This window comes from Pygocentrus nattereri, chromosome 9 (assembly GCF_015220715.1).
Source record: "Pygocentrus nattereri isolate fPygNat1 chromosome 9, fPygNat1.pri, whole genome shotgun sequence".
NCBI lineage: Eukaryota > Metazoa > Chordata > Actinopteri > Characiformes > Serrasalmidae > Pygocentrus > Pygocentrus nattereri.
This window is the reverse complement of record NC_051219.1, coordinates 44,127,216-44,147,584: the sequence shown is the minus strand read 5'-3', so window position 1 is coordinate 44,147,584 and position 20,369 is coordinate 44,127,216. Positions and strand designations below refer to the sequence as shown.

The window sequence follows — 20,369 nt, the reverse complement described above, 5'->3', positions numbered from 1 at the left end:
GGAGTAAATAAGTAGCGCGCTACTTTTAGTTACTAACTACAGTTTTTTGTAGCTAATAGCTGTAGCCACTACAGTTTTATGAATTTTCACTATAATTTCACTACAGGCTTCAGACAAACCATGCAAAATCTGAACCATAGAACACGGTCGTTAATTGGACTGTTGGCTTTAGCTCAGCTATAGGTGCTTTTCTCGCATCTCAGTCAGGAAACTTCTGCAAAAGTAGAGTTTCTTGCAAAATGTCTCTCAAGGTTTGACTTTTTACAAGGCTGAAGTCACTTTCCATTCACCAGCTTCTTGTTCGAATTGCCCTGTTCCACTTTTAAAGAACGCATGAGGCTCCAGAATGTACTGCTGTGCCATTTAAGGTAAAACTGGAAAATTTAAACAAGAAGCTGGTGAGAAGCTGATTACAGCTTCGTGACTTTTATCGTTGCAGATTAAACGTATTAGGAAATCAGCTGGAATGATTGCAAATCATTATTCCATAAATAAAAAAGTAGCTTAAACAGTAGCCACTACTTTTCAAAAAGTAGCTAAAAAAGTAACCACTACTTTTCAAAAAGTAGCTAAACAGTAGCCACTACTTTTCAAAAAGTAGCTAAAAAAGTAACCACTACTTTTAAAAAGTAGCTAAAAAGCAGTCATTACTTTTCAAAAAGTAGCTAAATTTTAGTAGCTAAAAATTTTGGAAAAGTAGCTACAAAGTAGCTAACTACTAATTTTTCAGTAGCTCTCCCAACCCTGATCTAAAGCATAATTCCCTTATTTTTAAGTTTTAAGAAGGTCTGCTGCATTTTATTCAGTGAACTTTTGTCTCTCCTACTTACCAAACAAATCTAGAGAACATTTCAGTGAAGATTGCAGATCTTGGCAGCTCTTGCTGGGTGGTGAGTCCAAGGCTTCAGCCTTCATAAACGTCTACGTCTAAACGTCTAAACATGCTACTTGCATATCTACAGAAATTAAATTAAATCTGTCCCTCATTTTGTTCCAGTACAAGCACTTCTGTGAGGAGATCCAGACCCGACAGTATCGCTCGCTAGAAGTTCTGCTGGGCTCAGAGTACGGCCCTCCTGCTGATATCTGGAGTGTTGCCTGCATGGTTAGTCCTCAGGGGCGTAACCAAACATTGCATTCATCAGATATGAGCTCCCCAAACTGTACACTTACCAGACCATCTTCAGAGGGTCATGCTCAATCATACAGGGCATTCAGTTCTTTAGAAATCCAGGAGAACCAGATGTCCTGAGCATTTAATGAAAGCTCCCTCATAGACAGTCATTACAATGATTACAAACACATTGCCTGATGCCTCAGACATCCAATCATAATCAGATTTCGGCAGTTATTTAACTATTGAAATGGTCATGTAAACATCGTGCTCCAAATTCTTAGATCAGAGTAAGGTCTAGAAATTCAATTAAGTAATCTGATAAAGAGAGCTGGATTTTAGCTCAGTAATCAGATTTCGCAGTGCATGTAAACTCGCACTCGGATTTCTTTCGGATTTGGAGCGACACTGAAACCAACTACATCCATCCATCCATCCATTTTCTAAGCCACTTCTCCGTCAGGGTCGCGGGGGAGTGCTGGAGCCTATCCCAGCAGTCTTCGGGCAGAAGGCAGGATACACCCTGGACAGGTCGCCAGTCTATCACAGGGCAGACAGACAGACACAGACAGTCACTCACACCCAGGGGCAATTTAGCACATCCAATTGGCCTGACTGCATGTCCTTGGACTGTGGGAGGAAACCAGAGAACCCAGAGGAAACCCACGCAGACACGGGGAGAACATGCAAACTCCACACAGAGAGGACCCCGGTTGCCCGGCCAGGGAATCGAACCCGGGCCCTTCTTGCTGTGAGGCGACAGCGCCACCCACCACGCCACCATGCCGCCCGAAACCAACTACATGTTTGACAAAAACAAAAAAAAACTACGTGTTTAAATATTCTCTGTTTTCTAGATGATGTATATTTCATATTTTCAGGTAAAATGTTGCCATGTTTGTTTTTTTAAAAGCAGCAACATGAAGTTTGAGTTTTATGTTACGTTTACGTCGCATCTTCTTCTGTGAGTTTATTGGCTGGTTGCAAAGCAGAAATCTGATTACTGCCTGACTCAGGTTGACTGGGAGTTTCAGCTTATCTGATTATGTAAACGCGGCTTGATCAGGCTACTGACAAAATCTGATTTTCTGCGGTTATTGGAATATTAAGTGCTTGTAAAAGCACTCGCTGTTTTTTATTTATTTATTTAGTTAGTTAGTTAGTTTAGTTTTGGTCTAACACTTATTTTTAAAAATACATTAATGGCAGAGAGGTACATGTAGGGTGTTGTGAGGCAAAATAGTCCCCAAAGAAAACATTTGTTGATGCAACAAAAAACCTAATTGAACTAACTCACTTCTGCACTCACTCATTCATGTATAGCAGGCCAAACATTTGCCACAAGGGGGCACCATTATACCATTATCAACATCACCTATAAAAATATATGTAAATGGCTATTTGTGATGTTGACATTCCAAAAACACCATCATAACACCATTACAGCGGGACACAGATTCCGCAGGCTCCATAAAGGTCCGTTCTGCTTTTACTCGGCTTTGCAAAACTTGTCACAGGCAGATTCCTCACAGTTCAGGTGCAGAGGTCAGAAACGCCGTTCACTGATACATTTTGAAGAATACCGTTCACTCGTTTTTACACTGACCTCATGACCTGAATGTATGTCCTAAATTAGTCCTTTCCTAAATGACTCCAACCCAGTCATACAAACCCAGATGTTGTGTTTAGGTGCAACATGGATAAATAAAGGAATGATGCATTTTTGAGTGCTAAAGATCTTATATTTATATTACGTATTATATGATATTTGGCCCACATATTCAAAGCCACATTTCTGTTTTCTCAAGGCTTTTGAGCTCGCCACCGGAGACTCTTTATTTGAGCCCAAAGCTGGAAAGAACTTCTCTTTGGAAGAAGGTATGCTCATTAAATGATCAATCTAATTGGAAAATCTAATAAAAATCAAGTAGTTTTGGTGTTTATACTGACCATTCTGTGCCTTTCAGACCACCTTGCACACATCATTGAACTCTTAGGGAAGATCCCTGCATCAGTAGCTCTGTCTGGCAAATATTCATCCGACTACTTCAACCGGAAAGGTGAGCAGAAAATCTCTACATAAACATAAGTAACATAAATCTTAAGTTAGTTAACCATGATGAGTCACACAAGACTTTAGAAGGCCAGTTTTCCAATGCAAGGAGCAGATAGGTCCTCTCATTGGCCCACGCTTATGTTTGATGATGCAGGTGACCTCCAGAGGATTCCTGCCCTGCGTCCATGGGGGCTGTATGAAGTCCTGGTGGAGAAATATCACTTTCCTCTCCAAGAGGCCGTCCTCTTCTCTGATCTCCTGCTTCGGATGCTGGACTTTCTGCCTGAGCGGAGAGCGACTGCAGCTCAGTGTCTAAAACACCCCTGGCTTAAGCTGTGACCTTACATTCCCTTTGACTTAAAAGACTTTATCTACCATTTTAATAGATAACAGAGCTTCACACCTTTGCCTTAGTAGCTTTTTAGCCAAATTTGTCTCAAAACTTGAATATACAGTAAATAAATTTATTAAAAACTTGAATACATAGAAAGTCTTGAAGATAATCCCTCATCTAAAATTCCACCCTTCTGTTTGTTTTTAATAAATATCGTTGTTGTCGGAAGAAACCCTTACATCTCCATTTCTGTCATTTATCAGTTTTTGACATCATTTGGTAATACCTGGTGGCCTTTACATTGTGTGTAAATTTCATGAAGAATGGACCAAAGGAAATAGTCCAAAATGACTTGGAAAGACGTCTGGTTCCATTGACTTACATTAAAAGTAAAGTTAGTTTTTTGCTTCTCCTGTAAAGTTACCATTTCGGAGATGCAACGTTTTTCTTGTTTTGTATTTCTTCTCAAGTTTAAGAGACATTTGGTTGGGAAATACATCAAATGTAAATACACAACTTTAAAAAACTTGAATAATAGTGGACTGTTTTGAGTGACTGACGTATTCATGTAATATTTGGAACGATGCTTTAAATTCATGACGTGCAGCGCAGTCAGAAGGCAGTTGGTGCGATTTGTGTTGCTTTGTTTGATCTTTAATCCTGCACATTTTGTTTAAAATGAAGTTATGACTTTGCAATTATTATAGAGCGTTTGTGCTGTATTTGTATGATTTTGCTGTGTTTTTTAGGAATATGTGAAAATACAGAGAACAATCGTTTACTCTGTAAAATAACAGCAACAATATATTAATATATTAATATAAAAAAGCGCCCAGGAGTGTTTTTGTTTGTTTCTCTATGTTATAAGACATCCTTATACAGCCACAATTTACAGATAAAAAAGACTGATGACTTGATCATGATGAATACTTATTTTATGTAAATTTGCAGAAATATCTGGTAAAATAAATATCAGTGTCATTAAAATAAAAGCATATTTGCACTTGAGTGGCACAATGTCTAAGGGTTCAGCCCCTCAGAGACTTGAGGCTCAACTCACCCCTCAGAGACTTGAGGCTCAACTCACCCCTCAGAGACTTGAGGCTCAACTCACCCCTCAGAGATTTGAGGCTCAACTCACCCCTCAGAGACTTGAGGCTCAACTCACCCCTCAGAGACTTGAGGCTCAACTCACCCCTCAGAGACTTGAGGCTCAACTCACCCCTCAGAGACTTGAGGCTCAACTCAGCCCCTCAGAGATTTAAGGCTCAACTCACCCCTCAGAGACTTGAGGATCAACTCACCCCTCAGAGACTTGAGGATCAACTCACCCCTCAGAGACTTGAGGCTCAACTCACCCCTCAGAGACTTGAGGCTCAACTCACCCCTCAGAGACTTGAGGCTCAACTCACCCCTCAGAGACTTGAGGCTCAACTCACCCCTCAGAGACTTGAGGCTCAACTCACCCCTCAGAGACTTGAGGCTCAACTCACCCCTCAGAGATTTGAGGCTCAACTCACCCCTCAGAGACTTGAGGCTCAACTCACCCCTCAGAGATTTGAGGCTCAACTCACCCCTCAGAGACTTGAGGCTCAACTCACCCCTCAGAGACTTGAGGCTCAACTCACACCTCAAAGACTCCAGACTCAACTCAAACTCACACCTCTAAAACTTATGACTTAACTCAAACTCGCACCTCCAAAACTTAAGACTCAACTCAGACTTGTACCCTAGAGACTACAGACTGAAACACATGTCTCAAAGACTCAAGACTTTACTTGGACTCACATCCCAGAGACTCCACACTCCACTCAGACTTGCACCTCAGACTGGAGACTTGACTTGGACTCAGACCTAAGAGACTTGAGACTCTACTCAGATTAGAGGCTCGACTTAGGCTCAAACCTAAGAGACATGAGACTCGACTTGGATTTACAACTCAGAGACTTGAGACGTGGGCTCAGACCTCAGAGGCTTGCAGGAAACAATGTGAGCATCTCTGCTATGAGCTGTTATACTAGGTCTTGCCCGTGATTGCGCAAACCTGTGATTGCATTTCAGAATAAGGGTCCACAAGCTTTCCAAATGGGCCTAGCTATTAAAACTAACATTATTTATTAGTGTTTATTGATTACACCACTATTTGGCAAAACAATAAGAAAACATTCACGAGAAAGCCTGTAGAAGCTGTTATCTTTAGCAGTGCTGTTGTCCTAAATAAAAAAACGTTGCGTTGTCAATCTTGGTGCCAAGAACCATCTTTGGACTGTTTGGATATTTAAGAGTTTGTGTAATTTAATATTGACTATTAACTATTTCATTAGAACGATGATACATTGATAAATATTAGATCAGGTGTGTTCAAGTCTGGAACTGGACAGCTGTTGTCCAGCACAGTATGATGATTTCCCTCCTCAACCTCACCTGATTCCACCAGCACTGAGCTAGCAGGCTCATTTGGTGTGCTACAGCAGGGAAAGTAGCGAATATAATAAAGAAAATAAGGAATCAGTGCTGAGATGGACAATTAAAAATGGCTTCTTAGCCAAAAAAGTTCTAGCAACATCAATGCATCATTATGGTAGTAATAAATCTTCTCTACAGAGATGAATGAAGCATCTTTCCGCTGAAAATATGAGCACTTTAAGCCTCTGTGCTCTCTGAGTCTGTTAAGTGCTCCTCCTAAATGAGATTGATGCCATGCTTGGCATCCATGGCCTCCTCAATAGCAGCAAGCTCTCTGGCAGAACCGATCTGAAGCTCCTCCCGCTTCCTCTCTTGCTCTTCCTTCTCCAGCCATCTGTAGTTGAAGAAGTTCATGATGAAGAGAAAGAGTCCCGGGACCAACATCATTACACCACAGGCGTAGTACATGTACTTATAGTCCATGAAGATGTCGACCAACGCTCCTAGAGGGGAACACCAAAAACCATGAGGCTACGTAATTCTGTGTGATGAACACAAATACAGGGTAATGTACACCAATCAGGTATAACTTCATGACCACCTCCTCGTTTCTACGCTCACTGTCCACTTTATCAGCTCCACTTACTGTATAGCTGCACTCTGTAGTTCTACAGTTACAGACTGTAGTCCATCTGTTTCTCTGATACTCTGTTACCCTGTTCTTCAGTGGTCAGGACCCCCATGGACCCTCACAGAGCAGGTAATATTTGGGCGGTGGATCATTCTCAGCACTGCAGGAACACTGACTGGTGGTGGTGTGTTAGTGTGTGTTGTGCTTGTATGAGTGGATCAGACACAGCAGTGCTGCTGGAGTTTTTAAACACCTCACTGTCGCTGCTGGACTGAGAATAGTCCACCAACCAAAAATATCCAGCCAGCAGCGTCCTGTGGGCAGCGTCCTGTGACCACTGATGAAGGACGAGAGGATGACCAACACAAACTGTGCAGCAGCAGATGAGCTGTCGTCTCTGACTTCACATCTACAAGGTGGACCAACAAGGTAGGAGTGTCTAATAGAGTGGACAGTGAGTGGACACAGTGTTTAAAAACTCCAGCAGCACTGCTATGTCTGATCCACTCGCACCAGCACAACACACACTAACACACCACCACCACGTCAGTGTTACTGCAGTGCTGAGAGTGATCCATGGGGGTCCTGACCACTGAAGAACAGGGTAACAGAGTATCAGAGAAACAGATGGACTACAGTCTGTAACTGTAGAACTACAGAGTGCAGCTATACAGTAAGTGGAGCTGATGAAGTGGACAGAGAGTGTAGAAACGAGGAGGTGGTCATGATGTGATTGGTCTATATAAATATACTTCACATGGATTTGCATATTAGTCTTAGATCATGTAGCTGTGTAACTGCTGTTCAAGAGTTTAGAATCACCCAGTTTTAACTGGATAATAAAAGGATCATGTTCTCGAGATCTTAAGAAAACCAAACGTTTTCTTGCGATAGCAACATAATAATTTTGAGATCTCGCTGATTCACATCATTTTCTTGAGATGTGAAGCCATCACATTTAAACATGTGGATGGAAGTTTGTAACAAAATGATCCGATTATCTCTGGAAAACAATATTTGTTATGTCATGATAATAGCATAAATAAATTGAGATCTTGAGAAAACAGATAAAATAAACCGAATAACTAAAATATGTAAATCCATGGTCTTCTTGGTCCTTCGTATCAAAGAAAGATGAAGCTAATATACAAACATACAAAAACTGCATATATTTTTATGATTTCTGAATTCAAAGTATCAGAAAGGAATAGAGCAACTTATATGTGCCACAGCCTTTGTACATGCCATGATTAGGGTCCAAGCACGCATGTTTTTGCTCAGATTTTTAATATTATTATTATTATTATTATTATTATTTAACTTTTTTTTCTCCTGAAAAACATGTTGTGGAGAAGAGACCGTAAGTCCTAGAGACACCAAACTTGGTGGGTGGGTGTAGTTTGGGTGCACTTTGCCAGGCAACAAAAATTACCCCAACTGGCCAAAGGGGGGCACTATAGAGCAGCAAAACACATTTTGTTCATATTTATTTTTGCCCAATATACAGTAATCATGCATTAAATTATGCAGAACTCTCCACTTATTTGTCACATAGAAAATAATACACTAATCTGTTGAAATAGTAGGTTTACCATGTAACATTAATTTTATTGACATTTTTATGGTATACTTTCTTTGTCCTTTTAGAATCATATGCAGCTCTAAAACTTGTAATGTTGCACAGTTTAATATATTAGAATCATTTTCTACAAACTAATTGATTTGATGTTATTGAAAAAGTTCATTCCAAACGTTTGATCTGCAATTTTTAACTTACCAGAAATTGGAGGCCCCAGGAGAACAGGGCCGCATTCTATGATGGTGGCGAGGCCAACAGCGCTGGAGAACCGCTGGGCTCCCACCAAATCCATCAGCACCTCGAAAAGCAGCGCACACACCATCCCAAAGGCCAGCCCGAAGAACACAGCATACACCACCAGGCCCTTATATCCAGGCAGCAGGGGTAGCACTAAATGACACACCCCGTTATATGCCACAGAGAAGCTGAAGAAGTACTGAATCCGGGGCCGGATCCATTTGGTGTTGGCCACCAGGCCGGTCCCTGGCCGAGCCACCATGTCCACCAGAGCAAAGATTGAGAGCAGGAAGGCTGCAGAGTACTCGTCAATGCCCTGGTGCTTGGCGTAGGGGGCCAGGAACACGACAGGGGCGAAGAAGCCGAAAAACATCACCACATTCCCCGCTAGATAGATGAGGTAGCCGCGATGCTTGAAGAGACTCAGGTCGATGAATTTGTTGACTTGTGCTGCACATCCTGCCTGCTTGGCCTGCTGTTTCCTATTAAGTAAGCCAACCGCCTGAGGGTCTGTATCCTGGTCTCCTTTGCCCACCTCGCCAGCTGCTCCTTGTCCACTAGCAGGTGGCTTCGTTTTGATCTTAATGGGTCTCATCAAGGCTCCAGCCACACAGCAGTTGAGCACTATGGCTCCCAAGATGAAGAAGCTCCCTCTCCAGCCAAAGTTGTCGAACAGAAACTGGTTTAGTGGCGCCAGAGTGGACAAAAATACTGGACTTCCTGCCATAGCCAAACCATTGGCGATCGGTCGCTTCACAAGAAAGTATTTCCCAATGATGGTCAATGCAGGTTGTAGGTTAAAGGCAAGGCCAATACCTAAGAAACGACATACAGAGACACCTTAAAGATGTTTTGTCTAATCGTTTAATGTAAAACATTGCTCTATTTATTTGACCACACACTCAAGGACCTTCGCTAATTTATTTCTTTTTTCCTTCTTCTGTTCAGTTACCATGTTGGAGATACTGTATAAGTCTTTGTTATAACTGTAAATACACCGAGCAGCCACTTCATTAAATTATACTTTTTAAATCCCACAAACGGGGAAATTCCAACTCTGCATTTAACCCATCCGTGAAGTGAAACACCACATGCACACTAGGGGGCAGTGAGCACACTTTCCCAGAGCGGTGGGCAGCCCTATCCATGGCACCCGGGGAGCAGTTGGGGGTTAGGTGTCTTGCTCAAGGACACCTCAGTCATGGACTGTCAGCACTGGGGATTGAACCGCCAACCTTCTGGTCACAGGGCCGGTTCCCCAACCTCCAGCCCACGACTGCCCCCAAGCACATCTTTTCTACACTCTTTCCATTTTATCAGCTCTATTCACCCTGCAGGAGCACTTTGTAGAGACTCCTGTCCATCTATTTCTCTGCACACTTAGTCAGTCCCCTTTTACCCTGTTCTTCAGTGGTCAGGACCCCCATGGATCATTCTCAGCACTGCAGTAACACAGACAGCGTGGTGGCATATCAGTGTGTGTTGCGCTGGTCTGAGTGGATCAGACACAGCAGTGATGCTGGAGTTTTTAAACCCCTCAGAGTCGCTGCTGGACTGAGAACAGTCCACCAACCAAAAATATCCATCCAACAGCGTCCTGTGACCACTGATGAAGGACTAGAGGATGACCTACACAAACTGTGCAGCAGCAGATGAGCTGTCGTCTCTGACTTTACATCTACAAGGTGGACCTTGTAGGAGTAGGAGTGTCTGAGCGGGCAGTGAGTGGACACAGTGTTTAAAAACTCCGGCAGCACCGCTGTGTCTGATCCACTCGTACCAGCACCACCACCACATCAGTGTTACTGCAGTGCTGAGAATGATCCCCCTCACCCAAATAGCACCTGCTGTGAGGGTCCATGGGGGTCCAACAGATTTTGCTGAGAAATTGAGGGCTGCAGTCTGTAACTGGGGAAATACAATGTGCACCTATGTGGTAAGAAAACCTGATCAATTGGACAAAGAGCGTTGATACAAAGTAGATGTACTTAACACAGTGACCAGTCGGTGTACGTATATACAGTGTTGGGCAGAATACTTCGTAAATGTAATGATGGCTGAATAGTAAATACTAAATACACTATCGTAAATGTATTGAGTAACATATTCAATTACAATACATAAAAATGTTGTTTCCATGATCCATTTAGAATATCTTATAAAGCACGCAGGGATTTTGGCTCTCATCGCCCACAATCTCACTGCAGTCTCATGAACTCGACAAGCAATTCACCGTATCAAATATCATAATAAAGTGGGTAGCTATATGATGACTTGCCATCAGTCCAGTACACCATCGCTCGTGACTATTCAGTTCCATCATTCCTCAATTCAGTAATGCTGAGATTAATAAACAGCTCCTCGTCTTGGTTTATCGGTCTACTCAGGCTTCAGCAGGAGCTTCAGTGTTTCTTTACACAATGTGCACTGACTTTTAAATGGCTAATAAACAATTATTAATGGTGTTTCTGTGTTATACCAATGGTACAACCCAAGTTCCCAAAAGTTGGGACGCTATGCAGAATGTAAATAAAATCAAAATGCAGTGATGTGTAAATCATTAACACCCCATATTTAATTGAAAATAGACCACATATCAAATGCTGAAACTGAGAAATTTTATTGTCATTTGAAAAATTTATGCCCATTTTGAATTTCATGCCAACAACACGTTCCAAAAAAGTTGGGACGGGGAAAACAAAAGGCTGGGAAAGTTGTGTAATGCTAAACCTGGTGGTTGATTGGCAGCAGGTCAGTAACATGATTGGGTATAAAGAGCATCTCAGAGAGGCGGAGTCTTTCAGAAGTAAAGAGGAGGAGGGGTCACCACTCTGTGAAAGACTGGACCATCAAATAGAGCAACAACTCAAGAAGAACGTCTCTCAACACAAAACAGCAAAGAGCTTCTGCTTTTCATCGTCTACGGTGCAGAATATCATTAAAGACTCAGAGAATCTGGAGAAATCTCTGTCTGTGAGGGACGAGGCTGAACACCAGTATCTGCTGGCCGTGATCTTTGGGCCCTCAGGCAGCACTGCATTAAAAACAGACATGATTCTGTAGTGGAAATCACTGCATGGGCTCAGAAACACTTCTGAAAACCACTGTCTGTGAACACAGTTCATCACTGCATCCACAAACGCTGTTAAACTCTAAAACACAAAGAAGAACCCAAATATAAACAGAAATGCTGCCACCTTCTCTGGGCCCAAGCTCATTTACAATGGACTGAGGGGAAGTGGAAAAGTGTCCGGCGGTCCGATGAATCAACATTTGAAATTCTTTAGGAAACTTTAGGACACTGTGTCCTCCGGGCTGAAGACCACTCAGCTTGTTATCAGTGCTCAGTTCTAAAGCCAGTATTCATGATGGTTTAGGGGGCATTAGTGCACATGGCCTGGGTGACGTGTTCATCTGTGAAGGCCCCATTAAAGCTGAATGATATAAACATGTTTTATCAACATCTGCTGCCGTCCAGACGACGTCTTTTTCAGGGAAGGCCTTGATTATTTCAGCAAGACGATGTCAAACCACATTCTGCATGTATTACAGCAGCACTGCTCCGTATTAAGAGTCCAGGTGCTAAACTGACCTGCCTGCAGTCCAGACCGGTCACCCTGATGACATTTGCCGCATTATGTAATGAAAAATTCAACAAATGAGCCCCTGAAACTGCTGATCAGCTGAAATCCTGAATCAGACAAGAACAGAAAACATTTCAATTTCAGAGCTACAGCAGCGTCTCCTCAGTTCCCAAACACTGACAGAGCTGTTAAAGAAGAGGAGATGAAACCCAGCGGTACTTTTTTGGAACGTGTTGTAGCGCCAAATTCAAAATGGTTTCAAATTTTTTAAAATATTAATATATATATATATATATATATATATATATATATATATATATATATATATATATAAATATAACTGTGTCTGAATACTGCCTTTACAAAATGTACGGTGGACTGAATACAGATAGGACCAGGATTAAAAACCACTGCCACTCTTGGTTCCCTAAAGAACCTTCCAGTGGCTGGTCCTCTAAAAGATCAGAAGTGTGAGTGTGAATAGCCTTTTACACCTTTTGAGAACCTCCACATTATATAAGAGTTCTATAACCAATTAAACCATTTTCCTAGAACGTACATCCAAGACGGAAACAATGCAGGAACCTCCGTTTTTATATTCTAGCACCTCTTGGCAAAGCAACTAAGCTCAAAGTGACCACGGGAGCAATGCCTGATTCTGCTTTTGACCTCCAGCTATCATTAACCACACAACCAACAGACTCAGGGGAGGCTCCCAACGTTCACTGAACCTGACTTATCAGACTTACTGACCAACGTGTCCTTCCGCTCAGTAACCCGGTTCTACTCAACGACAAATGATCCCAGATTTACCTCCAATCACTCCTACGCATAAGTACAGATGCATTATGGTAGTGCCAAAGGAAGCAGAGACCATAGCGGCCCCAACCAAGAGGCCGCCAACCATGACCACTGGCCGGCTTCCATAGCGATTGACCAGTATACTGCTCACAGGTCCTGCAGAGAGAGAGAGAGAGAGAGAGAGAGAGACGAGTTGGTGGACATGAGAAGAGCCGAGAAGGCAAGAGGTCACACGAAGGACGGCGCTTGGGTTCAAAGCTAATACTGGGAATTTCACTGATGAGCAGATCCACGTGACGGAAAAGTTACACAACTATAGGCCATCCATGCAACCTTTGCTTAACCACCCCCTGTATTTGATATAGAGGGTGAGTCAAAAGTCACAGGACAGGTTTTATTTTATTTTATTTAATATTTTATTATGGACTTTTATCTCTGGGGTCATCTCAAACAAATTGAGCTGAGAAAATCCACAACAAACACCACCTGATCTGATTAAAAAATCTAATATGATAAAACGGTGTCCTGTGACTTTTGACTCAGCCTGTGTATTGGGTATATCTGGATTGGATTGAGCCATAGTTCTAGATAAATAAACAAATAAACACACATAGGCAACCCCCTCACCTCCTGCATACATGGTAGCCAGCATGATGGAAGAAACCCATGCGATCTCGCTGTAGGAGATGGAGAAGTACTCCTGGATCTCCTTGAAGTAAATGGTGAGGGATTTGGGAAAGGCGTAGGAGAAGCCGATGGAGATGAAGGATCCAAGCACCACAGCCCACCCCCAGCCTCCGTCAGGAGGAGTGTAGCCCAGGTTAGTAGAAGTTGCAGGGGGCATTGTGGGTGCTTTCCAAACAGATAAAGAAAACAAGTGGGTGATAAAGCAACACTAAAAGGGGAATTCCACACACTTCAGCGTAAAATCCGGTCTTTTTTCATTTAAACCTGGAAATAAACAACAGAAAGTTTTGAGAATCTTACAAATTTAAAACAAAAGAGCTACGACGGTTAAAGGGAGGAAGAAATACTGAAATTTCTGCACGGTTCCTTCGTCAAATTGAAGTAAGGCCTTCGTATAAAGAGGTTAATGTTTTTTATTTTATTGTTTTCATTTTTTACTCTTATTCCTTCCACTGAAACACATGATCGAACGACTCTCAGGTGGATTTGAGCTGCTGATCAGAGGCTTTTGCACAAACTTGTGGAGACCTGCCAGCTTGAGCCCCTGATGCTATTAAAGCAAAAGGACATATCAAACATGAAGAAACTCCAATTCATGAACGCATTCGAAGATTCTAGTTTTCACTGAAATATTTAATATAGATATTAAAAATCTTTGTTTTAAATTAGAATTGAATGCAAAGGAGAAGCATTTTAACCAGTGGTCTCAGATGTTTGGGACCCCCCCCACCCCCACAAATAGACTGTAGCTATTTTATTTATTATCCAAAACCACCAATGAACCTACATGCGTCATGTGAGTTTGTGTCATGTTAAGCGTATCTGTAACTATTTCTTGTAATAAATTCACTTCACTTTCACATTAAACACCTCAGACGTGGCGTTCGTGAGGTGATAAATACGCACTCATAAACAAAGGTCGTATACTATAATTCGGTATACGGTTCTTGAAGGGTTCTTTAATAAAGAAAATGGTTATATACAGAACCATCGACACTCAAAAACTCAAAAAAACTAAAAAAAAACTCAAAAAAAAGCAGGATTAAAGGAGGCTTTGCATCGTGACAGCGTTGGACAATATATTACCACTAATTAAGTTTTTTTAATCTAATTTATTCTGATCTCTTTCATAAAATGAAAAAGCAATGCAAAAGTAAAAGTCGATGAGTTCTTTTTTCGAAGGAAGGGAAAAGGCCCTCTCTTCATTTAGAGCTTCAGGTGGTTCCCGGACAACCAAACGCAAAGATCTCATCACCCCTTACTATACGTCATTGAATCACCTCTTGGTTCCCATCACGTCTTCTGGAAACCCTTATTTCCCACCACTCTTAAGATCTTCTGCATCGAGTCATCCTGACCTCCCCAAGGCCTTCGCTTGGGCACTTTCCTCATTAGTTTGGCTCACAGACCAGCTTTCGCCAGTCCTTATCATCCAGTCTTCTCATTAACAGCCGGCTTGTTTTCATATTTTTGCTGTGCAGACAGTGTTTCTCGGTCCCTCCAGTCCCTCCAGGTGCTTTCCACCTTTTATATAACGCTCAGAAGTTCCTCCTGTCCCATACATGATCTGTCTGTCTCAACTATATGACTATAACTTTATTTCAGTCATTTTTAAGTGAGTGATTTTCACAAAACTTTTATTCCACTGTGATTCAAGGACATATTTTATCAGAATGTTTGAGAAACCCTTGAAGAACCGTTTTTTAACCGGGTTGTGTACATTCGTTCGTTTGCAGGACACAGCGCACCCCTCGAGATGTCTTCAGACTTACTTTTGCGATATACAGTGTCGTTCAAAGGGTTTTTGTTATTTTATATACGATAATAACTTTTAACAAAGGCAAATGTAATATTACAAACTATTTGGCAAAAGATATTTTATTAAAATACAAAAAAAAAATACAGTGAACAAGTGAATAAAATAATAAATAATAAACTGTATCTGTTCATATTGTGTCTGTTTTGAGATTTGGCCTCCAGTTTTGAAATAATATGATCAATTCTGGGTGTAAAATTTTATTATGACTTTAAAATAAATTAAGTTATCCAGCTTTTTCAGTCATGTCAGAGTATTCTACAGAGTGCTGCTGATGATCTGGACGCTGTGAAGGTCCCCCAACGCTTATCTGCAGCTGGACTGGCTTTAGGTTGTTGAACATATTGATTCCAAACTTTTGAATGTTGCAGAAATCGCCGTTTTTAAACTGTAATGTACGTTTCAGTCGTTTGAAAACCGCTAAAACGACCTCTGAGAGCACGATGTGACTAAAATCTGTTATCAGATATGTTGACATGACCGTCTTGTTTATTATGCACTTACCTCTGTGTGGAGCTGGTGGGAGACGGTTGTAGATCACCACATGTTCATCAGTCTTTTCTTATCACACCTGTGCTTTTGCCTTTAACAGCCACCGCCAGTCGCTACCAGCTCTTATCAATACCCCCCCCACCCCCCAACCCCCCCCACATCCTCACACACACACACAATCCTTGTGGCAGGGGGAGTTTATCTGATTCAGAGTGACACAGTGATTTGTAGTCCAGGTCATGCACTACTCAGTGAATGACTGTCTGACAGCCTGAACGATTCAAATAACTCACAATTTTATTTATACTGGGACGTCCAGTGGGTGTCACGTCTTCATTTTCAGTGGAAAGCCGTCATGGAAATGTAGTACAACAATGCTTCGATATGTTTTTACGACCTTTCATACGTTATGATATTTATCTTTTTCTGACGTCTGAGTTGGAACAGAAAGAGCAGCATCACATTTCAAAGATGCTACCAAAATCAAATGTTCAAATGTACTTAAGTATAAAGTAAAAGTACTAAAAGAGTAATTCTGTCTCTGATGTCCTGTTATCATTTTTATAACCAGACTGGCTTCATGAACTCATTTCAGGTGAAAGTCCTCCAGCGTCTCTCTTGGTAAACCAGTCTTTTAATAGAACGTCATTAATTAGTGACGCTGACGTCTATTAAAATGATCAGAAGCACAAAACACTGAAGGTAAACAGTTTCCATCAGGGAGAACCGAGTGGCTCTGAAATCACTTTTTACACACAAGCAAAGTTTCAGTTTCAGATTTATTTACAACTTAGTTCCAAGTTTAAGTTGAATAAAAACTGGCTTTAAACTCAGGATCACAGATGAGCTCCTTTACTATGTTGATCTGTAGGCGTCTGTTCATAAACATAAACCAGCCCAAACTCATTTACTATAAAATGAAATGGTGTTTGTAGAAATTCAGAAAAAAGCCGTGTCAGTCTCGACTGCATATGTGGACATATTTCTATATTGTGCCTTGGGCTGTTTTTCTGGATTTGGGCCCCTTAGTTCCAGTGAAGGTTATTAATGCTACAGCACACAAAGACATTTTAAACAATTACATGCTTCCAACTTTGCGGTGATCATTTTGGGAAGGCCCTTCCTTGTTCCAGCATGAATGAGGTCCAGCTCCATAAAGACATGGTTTGACGAGTTTGGTGTAGAGGAACTCCAGCGGTCCACACAGATCCCTGGCCTCAACTCCGCTGAACACCATGGGGATGAACCGGAACGTTGACTGCAAGCCAGGCCTTCTCATCCACTATCAGTGCATGACCTCACGAATGCTCTTTTGACAGAATGGGCACACGTTTCCACAGACACACTCCGAAGTCCAGAAGAGTAGAGGCCGTTATAGCCACAAAGAAGGGCCAACTCCATTTTAATGCCCAGGGTTTTGGAACGGGATGTCCAACAAGCTCATAAGTGTGATATTTCTATGTCCACATACTTTTGGCCACTTAGTGTTCAACGGGTAATATTAATGCTTAGAGAGATAAACAGACCTGTTCAGCAGAGTGTAATGAGTGGTATCACACCCTGCTCAGTGCACAGAGTAATAAACAAAGAAGTGAGCTGGTTTTCTAAAATGACTCACGGGGAAAACATTCTGCTGTATGGTAGATGTTTGCAGGTGAAACCAGATCCTCTAGACCAGAGCTTCCCAGGCTTTTGCAACTCACAGCCCACGCAGCCAACCACAAAAGCTTCTGTGGCCCGACAGAAGATTTAACCGGCCTGATTGTTTCAGATGCAAGCAAATATAACACAATAATTAATGTAGTCTATCGAACTGAACTTGATCACTGAGCTCAGCCTGAAATATTCAGGTATTTTCACCAATTACTATCACAACGTGTTGCATTTTTTAAAAATATTGCTTTGTTTAAAAGTCTATATATATTTTAATGGTGTAGTGAAAATATCCTGAATGTGATATATGCATGTGACCATTCCCTTATCTTCCACTAGGTGTCAGTGTTACTGGCTATTCAACAAGAACCTGTCTGCTTTGAGGCCTGCTGCCCTCCACCCCTTTAATAACACCTAGTGAAGGCCCGGTTAAATCTGATTATGCAATGCCAAGCCTGACGCGACCATCTCAAAGCTGTAAATAAATAAGGAGAGGGTCAGTATTCAGAGCTGGTTACTGATACTATGACTGCCCTGTCATTGAACCTATTAGAGCACATGATCTCAGAGCCTGAGCTCTGGAAGCTCTGGGATCTCCTTTCTTACAACCAAAGCCATAAACTAAGTATGCAAACTATAACATAACATATAAGCCATGAAGTCTTTCAGTGGTTATAAATAACAGACGCTGAAACAGACTGCAGTATAATGCAGTGCTGGACACAAACCAGGTACATGAGTTAAAGTCGAGACCCCCAAGGTAAAATATTCCTCCCTTAGTAGAAGTTCCTCCCTTTAGACCTCCACTTGAGTAAAAGTACTAAAGTATTTCCCTTCAAATGTACTTAAGTATAAAGTAAAAATACTTTATGATTAATTAACTTAATGCAACTTAGTTCCAAGTTTAAGTTGAATAAAAACTGGCTTTAAACTCAGGATCACAGATGAGCTCCTTTACTATGTTGATCTGTAGGCGTCTGTTCATAAACATAAACCAGCCCAAACTCATTTACTATAAAATGAAATGGTGTTTGTAGAAATTCAGAAAAAAGCCGCGTCAGTCTCGACTGCATATGTGGACATATTTCTATATTGAGCTCTATTTACACAAAGTTAGGTTAGTTCATCATTTATGTTGAACAGACTCTCCCAAAGTTTTACGCTGCTGCGCTGACGTTGAACCGCGTGCTGCACTGGGTCGGTATGACCAACAGGTCAAAACCAGCTCTAAACAAAGTGACCGCTGGGCCCTGATTGGTGCTCTGGCTTTGCGCTTCTTTCGTTTTGACATGTGACGTTTTTATACACACAGAAACCAAAAGGAACGACAGATTTCTCAAAATGTAGGAGGAAAAAGTCGGATATTAGACTCTGAAATGTAGTGGAGTGAAAGGAAAAAGTACAGAACGGAGAAACTTCAGTACAGATACACCAAAAATACTAAAGTACAGATACTAATTACATTTACTCAGATACTCAGTTACTGCCCACCTCTGGCATGCTGTACCTCTGCTCTGATTGGCTGCCTCATTCAAAGACCAATCTGGACTAACACACTCCTCGCCACTTCCGTGTGAACTGCTGAAGCTGAATATTCAAATATACATATGAATACTGATTAGTTAATGTGACATCATAAAAATAAAGAATTCAAAAGGGGCTGGCATGGGACAGATGATTAGATTTGACTGATGTTTAAAACTGATATTTGATAACTTTAAAAATGTATTGTGCTCCAGAACGTTTAGCTGACGCTGCACTAAAATGTCTGCGATTTATTCGTTTTACTGCATTTGTGAGCCCATAGAGATAAACAAACTACAGTTCTCTGTAATGCTAGTCTGATGGATTAAGTCCCAGTTTCTATTTTTTTATAAATACTTATATTTTTAAATTTCCTTCGGGACCAATAAAGCATCCATCCATCCATTGGCATTGGCAGAGATGTACATGAAGAATACTGGATGTCAGCATGAGCCTAGAATTCTCAGTGAATGGAACATAAACCCGCCTAACCCAGCGGTCATCAGGCAGAAGGCAGGATACACCCTGGACACGTTGCCAGTCCATCAGAGGGCAGACACACACACAGCCTGTGGGAGGAAACCCACACAGTCTAGATTGCTTAATGGTAGAGAGAGCAAAAAAATGCCATTATGAGCTTCAAGTCCTTAATCAGCTCTTGCCTGAATACAGATTTCCACAGTAACACCTCTAGTCAATCATGAGGTGGACGAGGTGGCCGAGGTGGCGGAGAGGTTAAGGTGATGGACAAGGATTGTGCTCTGCACGCGTGGGTTTGTATCCCACCTTTGTCGAGGAGTTTCTTCTGAGGCAGTCGTGGGCTGGAGGTTAGGGAACCAGCCCTGTGACCGGACGGTCGCTGGTTGAGCCGACAGTACTTGACTGAAGTGTCCTTGAGCAAGACACCTAACCCCCAACTGCTCCCTGGGCGCTGTGGATAGGGCTGCCCACCACTCCAGGCAGGTGTGTGTGTGTGTGTGTGTGTGTGTGTGTGTTCACTGTGCGGAAGCCTAATTCCTCTCTGTGCAAGACAAGGCGCACTCACTACACTGCTGATTAAGTGTAAGAGGGTCTGATTGGGTTATGAAGGACTGAGTTGATTCAAATGTGGTTTTAGATTTAAATGTAAACGCACCACAGGGCTGTGTGCTCAGGACCACCATGGACCCTCACAGAGCAGATACTATGTGGGTGGAGGATCATTCACCGATCAGGCGTAACTTCATGACCACCTCCTCGTTTCTACGCTCACTGTCCACTTTATCAGCTCCACTTACTGTATAGCTGCACTCTGTAGTTCTACAGTTACAGACTGTAGTCCATCTGTTTCTCTGATACTCTGTTACCCTGTTCTTCAGTGGTCAGGACCCCCATGGACCCTCACAGAGCAGGTACTATTTGGGTGGTTGATCGTTCTCAGCACTGCAGTGTGCGTTGTGCTGGTATGAGTGGATC

General features: G+C 41.9%; 2 protein-coding genes across 2 annotated transcripts in view; one reads left to right on the top strand and one right to left on the bottom strand.

Moving 5' to 3' along the window:
- The window catches only part of si:ch211-220i18.4 (SRSF protein kinase 3), a 15,735-nt gene extending 11,965 nt beyond the window's left edge, over nucleotides 1-3,770 (top strand). Inside the window, exons 8-12 of the mRNA XM_037541176.1 lie at nucleotides 844-890; nucleotides 998-1,105; nucleotides 2,923-2,992; nucleotides 3,082-3,174; nucleotides 3,325-3,770. Of these exons, the coding sequence (XP_037397073.1) occupies nucleotides 844-890; nucleotides 998-1,105; nucleotides 2,923-2,992; nucleotides 3,082-3,174; nucleotides 3,325-3,509 (503 nt within the window). The 3' untranslated portion in view covers nucleotides 3,510-3,770. The remainder of the gene's footprint in view (nucleotides 1-843; nucleotides 891-997; nucleotides 1,106-2,922; nucleotides 2,993-3,081; nucleotides 3,175-3,324) is intronic.
- Nucleotides 3,771-5,602: 1,832 nt separating this feature from the next.
- On the bottom strand, nucleotides 5,603-15,850 carry slc16a7 (solute carrier family 16 member 7). Its single transcript, XM_017700937.2, has 5 exons — nucleotides 15,750-15,850; nucleotides 13,370-13,594; nucleotides 12,755-12,898; nucleotides 8,319-9,173; nucleotides 5,603-6,413 (listed from the first exon to the last, which is right to left on the bottom strand). Exons 2-5 carry the CDS (start codon nucleotides 13,584-13,586, stop codon nucleotides 6,187-6,189), a joined length of 1,443 nt encoding a protein of 480 aa, XP_017556426.1. The 5' UTR covers nucleotides 13,587-13,594; nucleotides 15,750-15,850; the 3' UTR covers nucleotides 5,603-6,186.
- Nucleotides 15,851-20,369: the final 4,519 nt, after the last annotated feature.

What these genes read in the sequence shown, in the direction of transcription:
- slc16a7 (XM_017700937.2), bottom strand. Translation starts at nt 13,586, where the DNA reads ATGCCCCCTGCAACTTCTACTAACCTGGGCTACACTCCTCCTGACGGA. An exon ending in GGCTACCATGTATGCAGGAG is followed by an intron (nt 12,899 to 13,369) that starts GTGAGGGGGTTG and finishes CTCTCTCTGCAG; the next exon opens with GACCTGTGAGCAGTATACTG. An exon ending in ATGCGTAGGAGTGATTGGAG is followed by an intron (nt 9,174 to 12,754) that starts GTAAATCTGGGA and finishes GTCGTTTCTTAG; the next exon opens with GTATTGGCCTTGCCTTTAAC.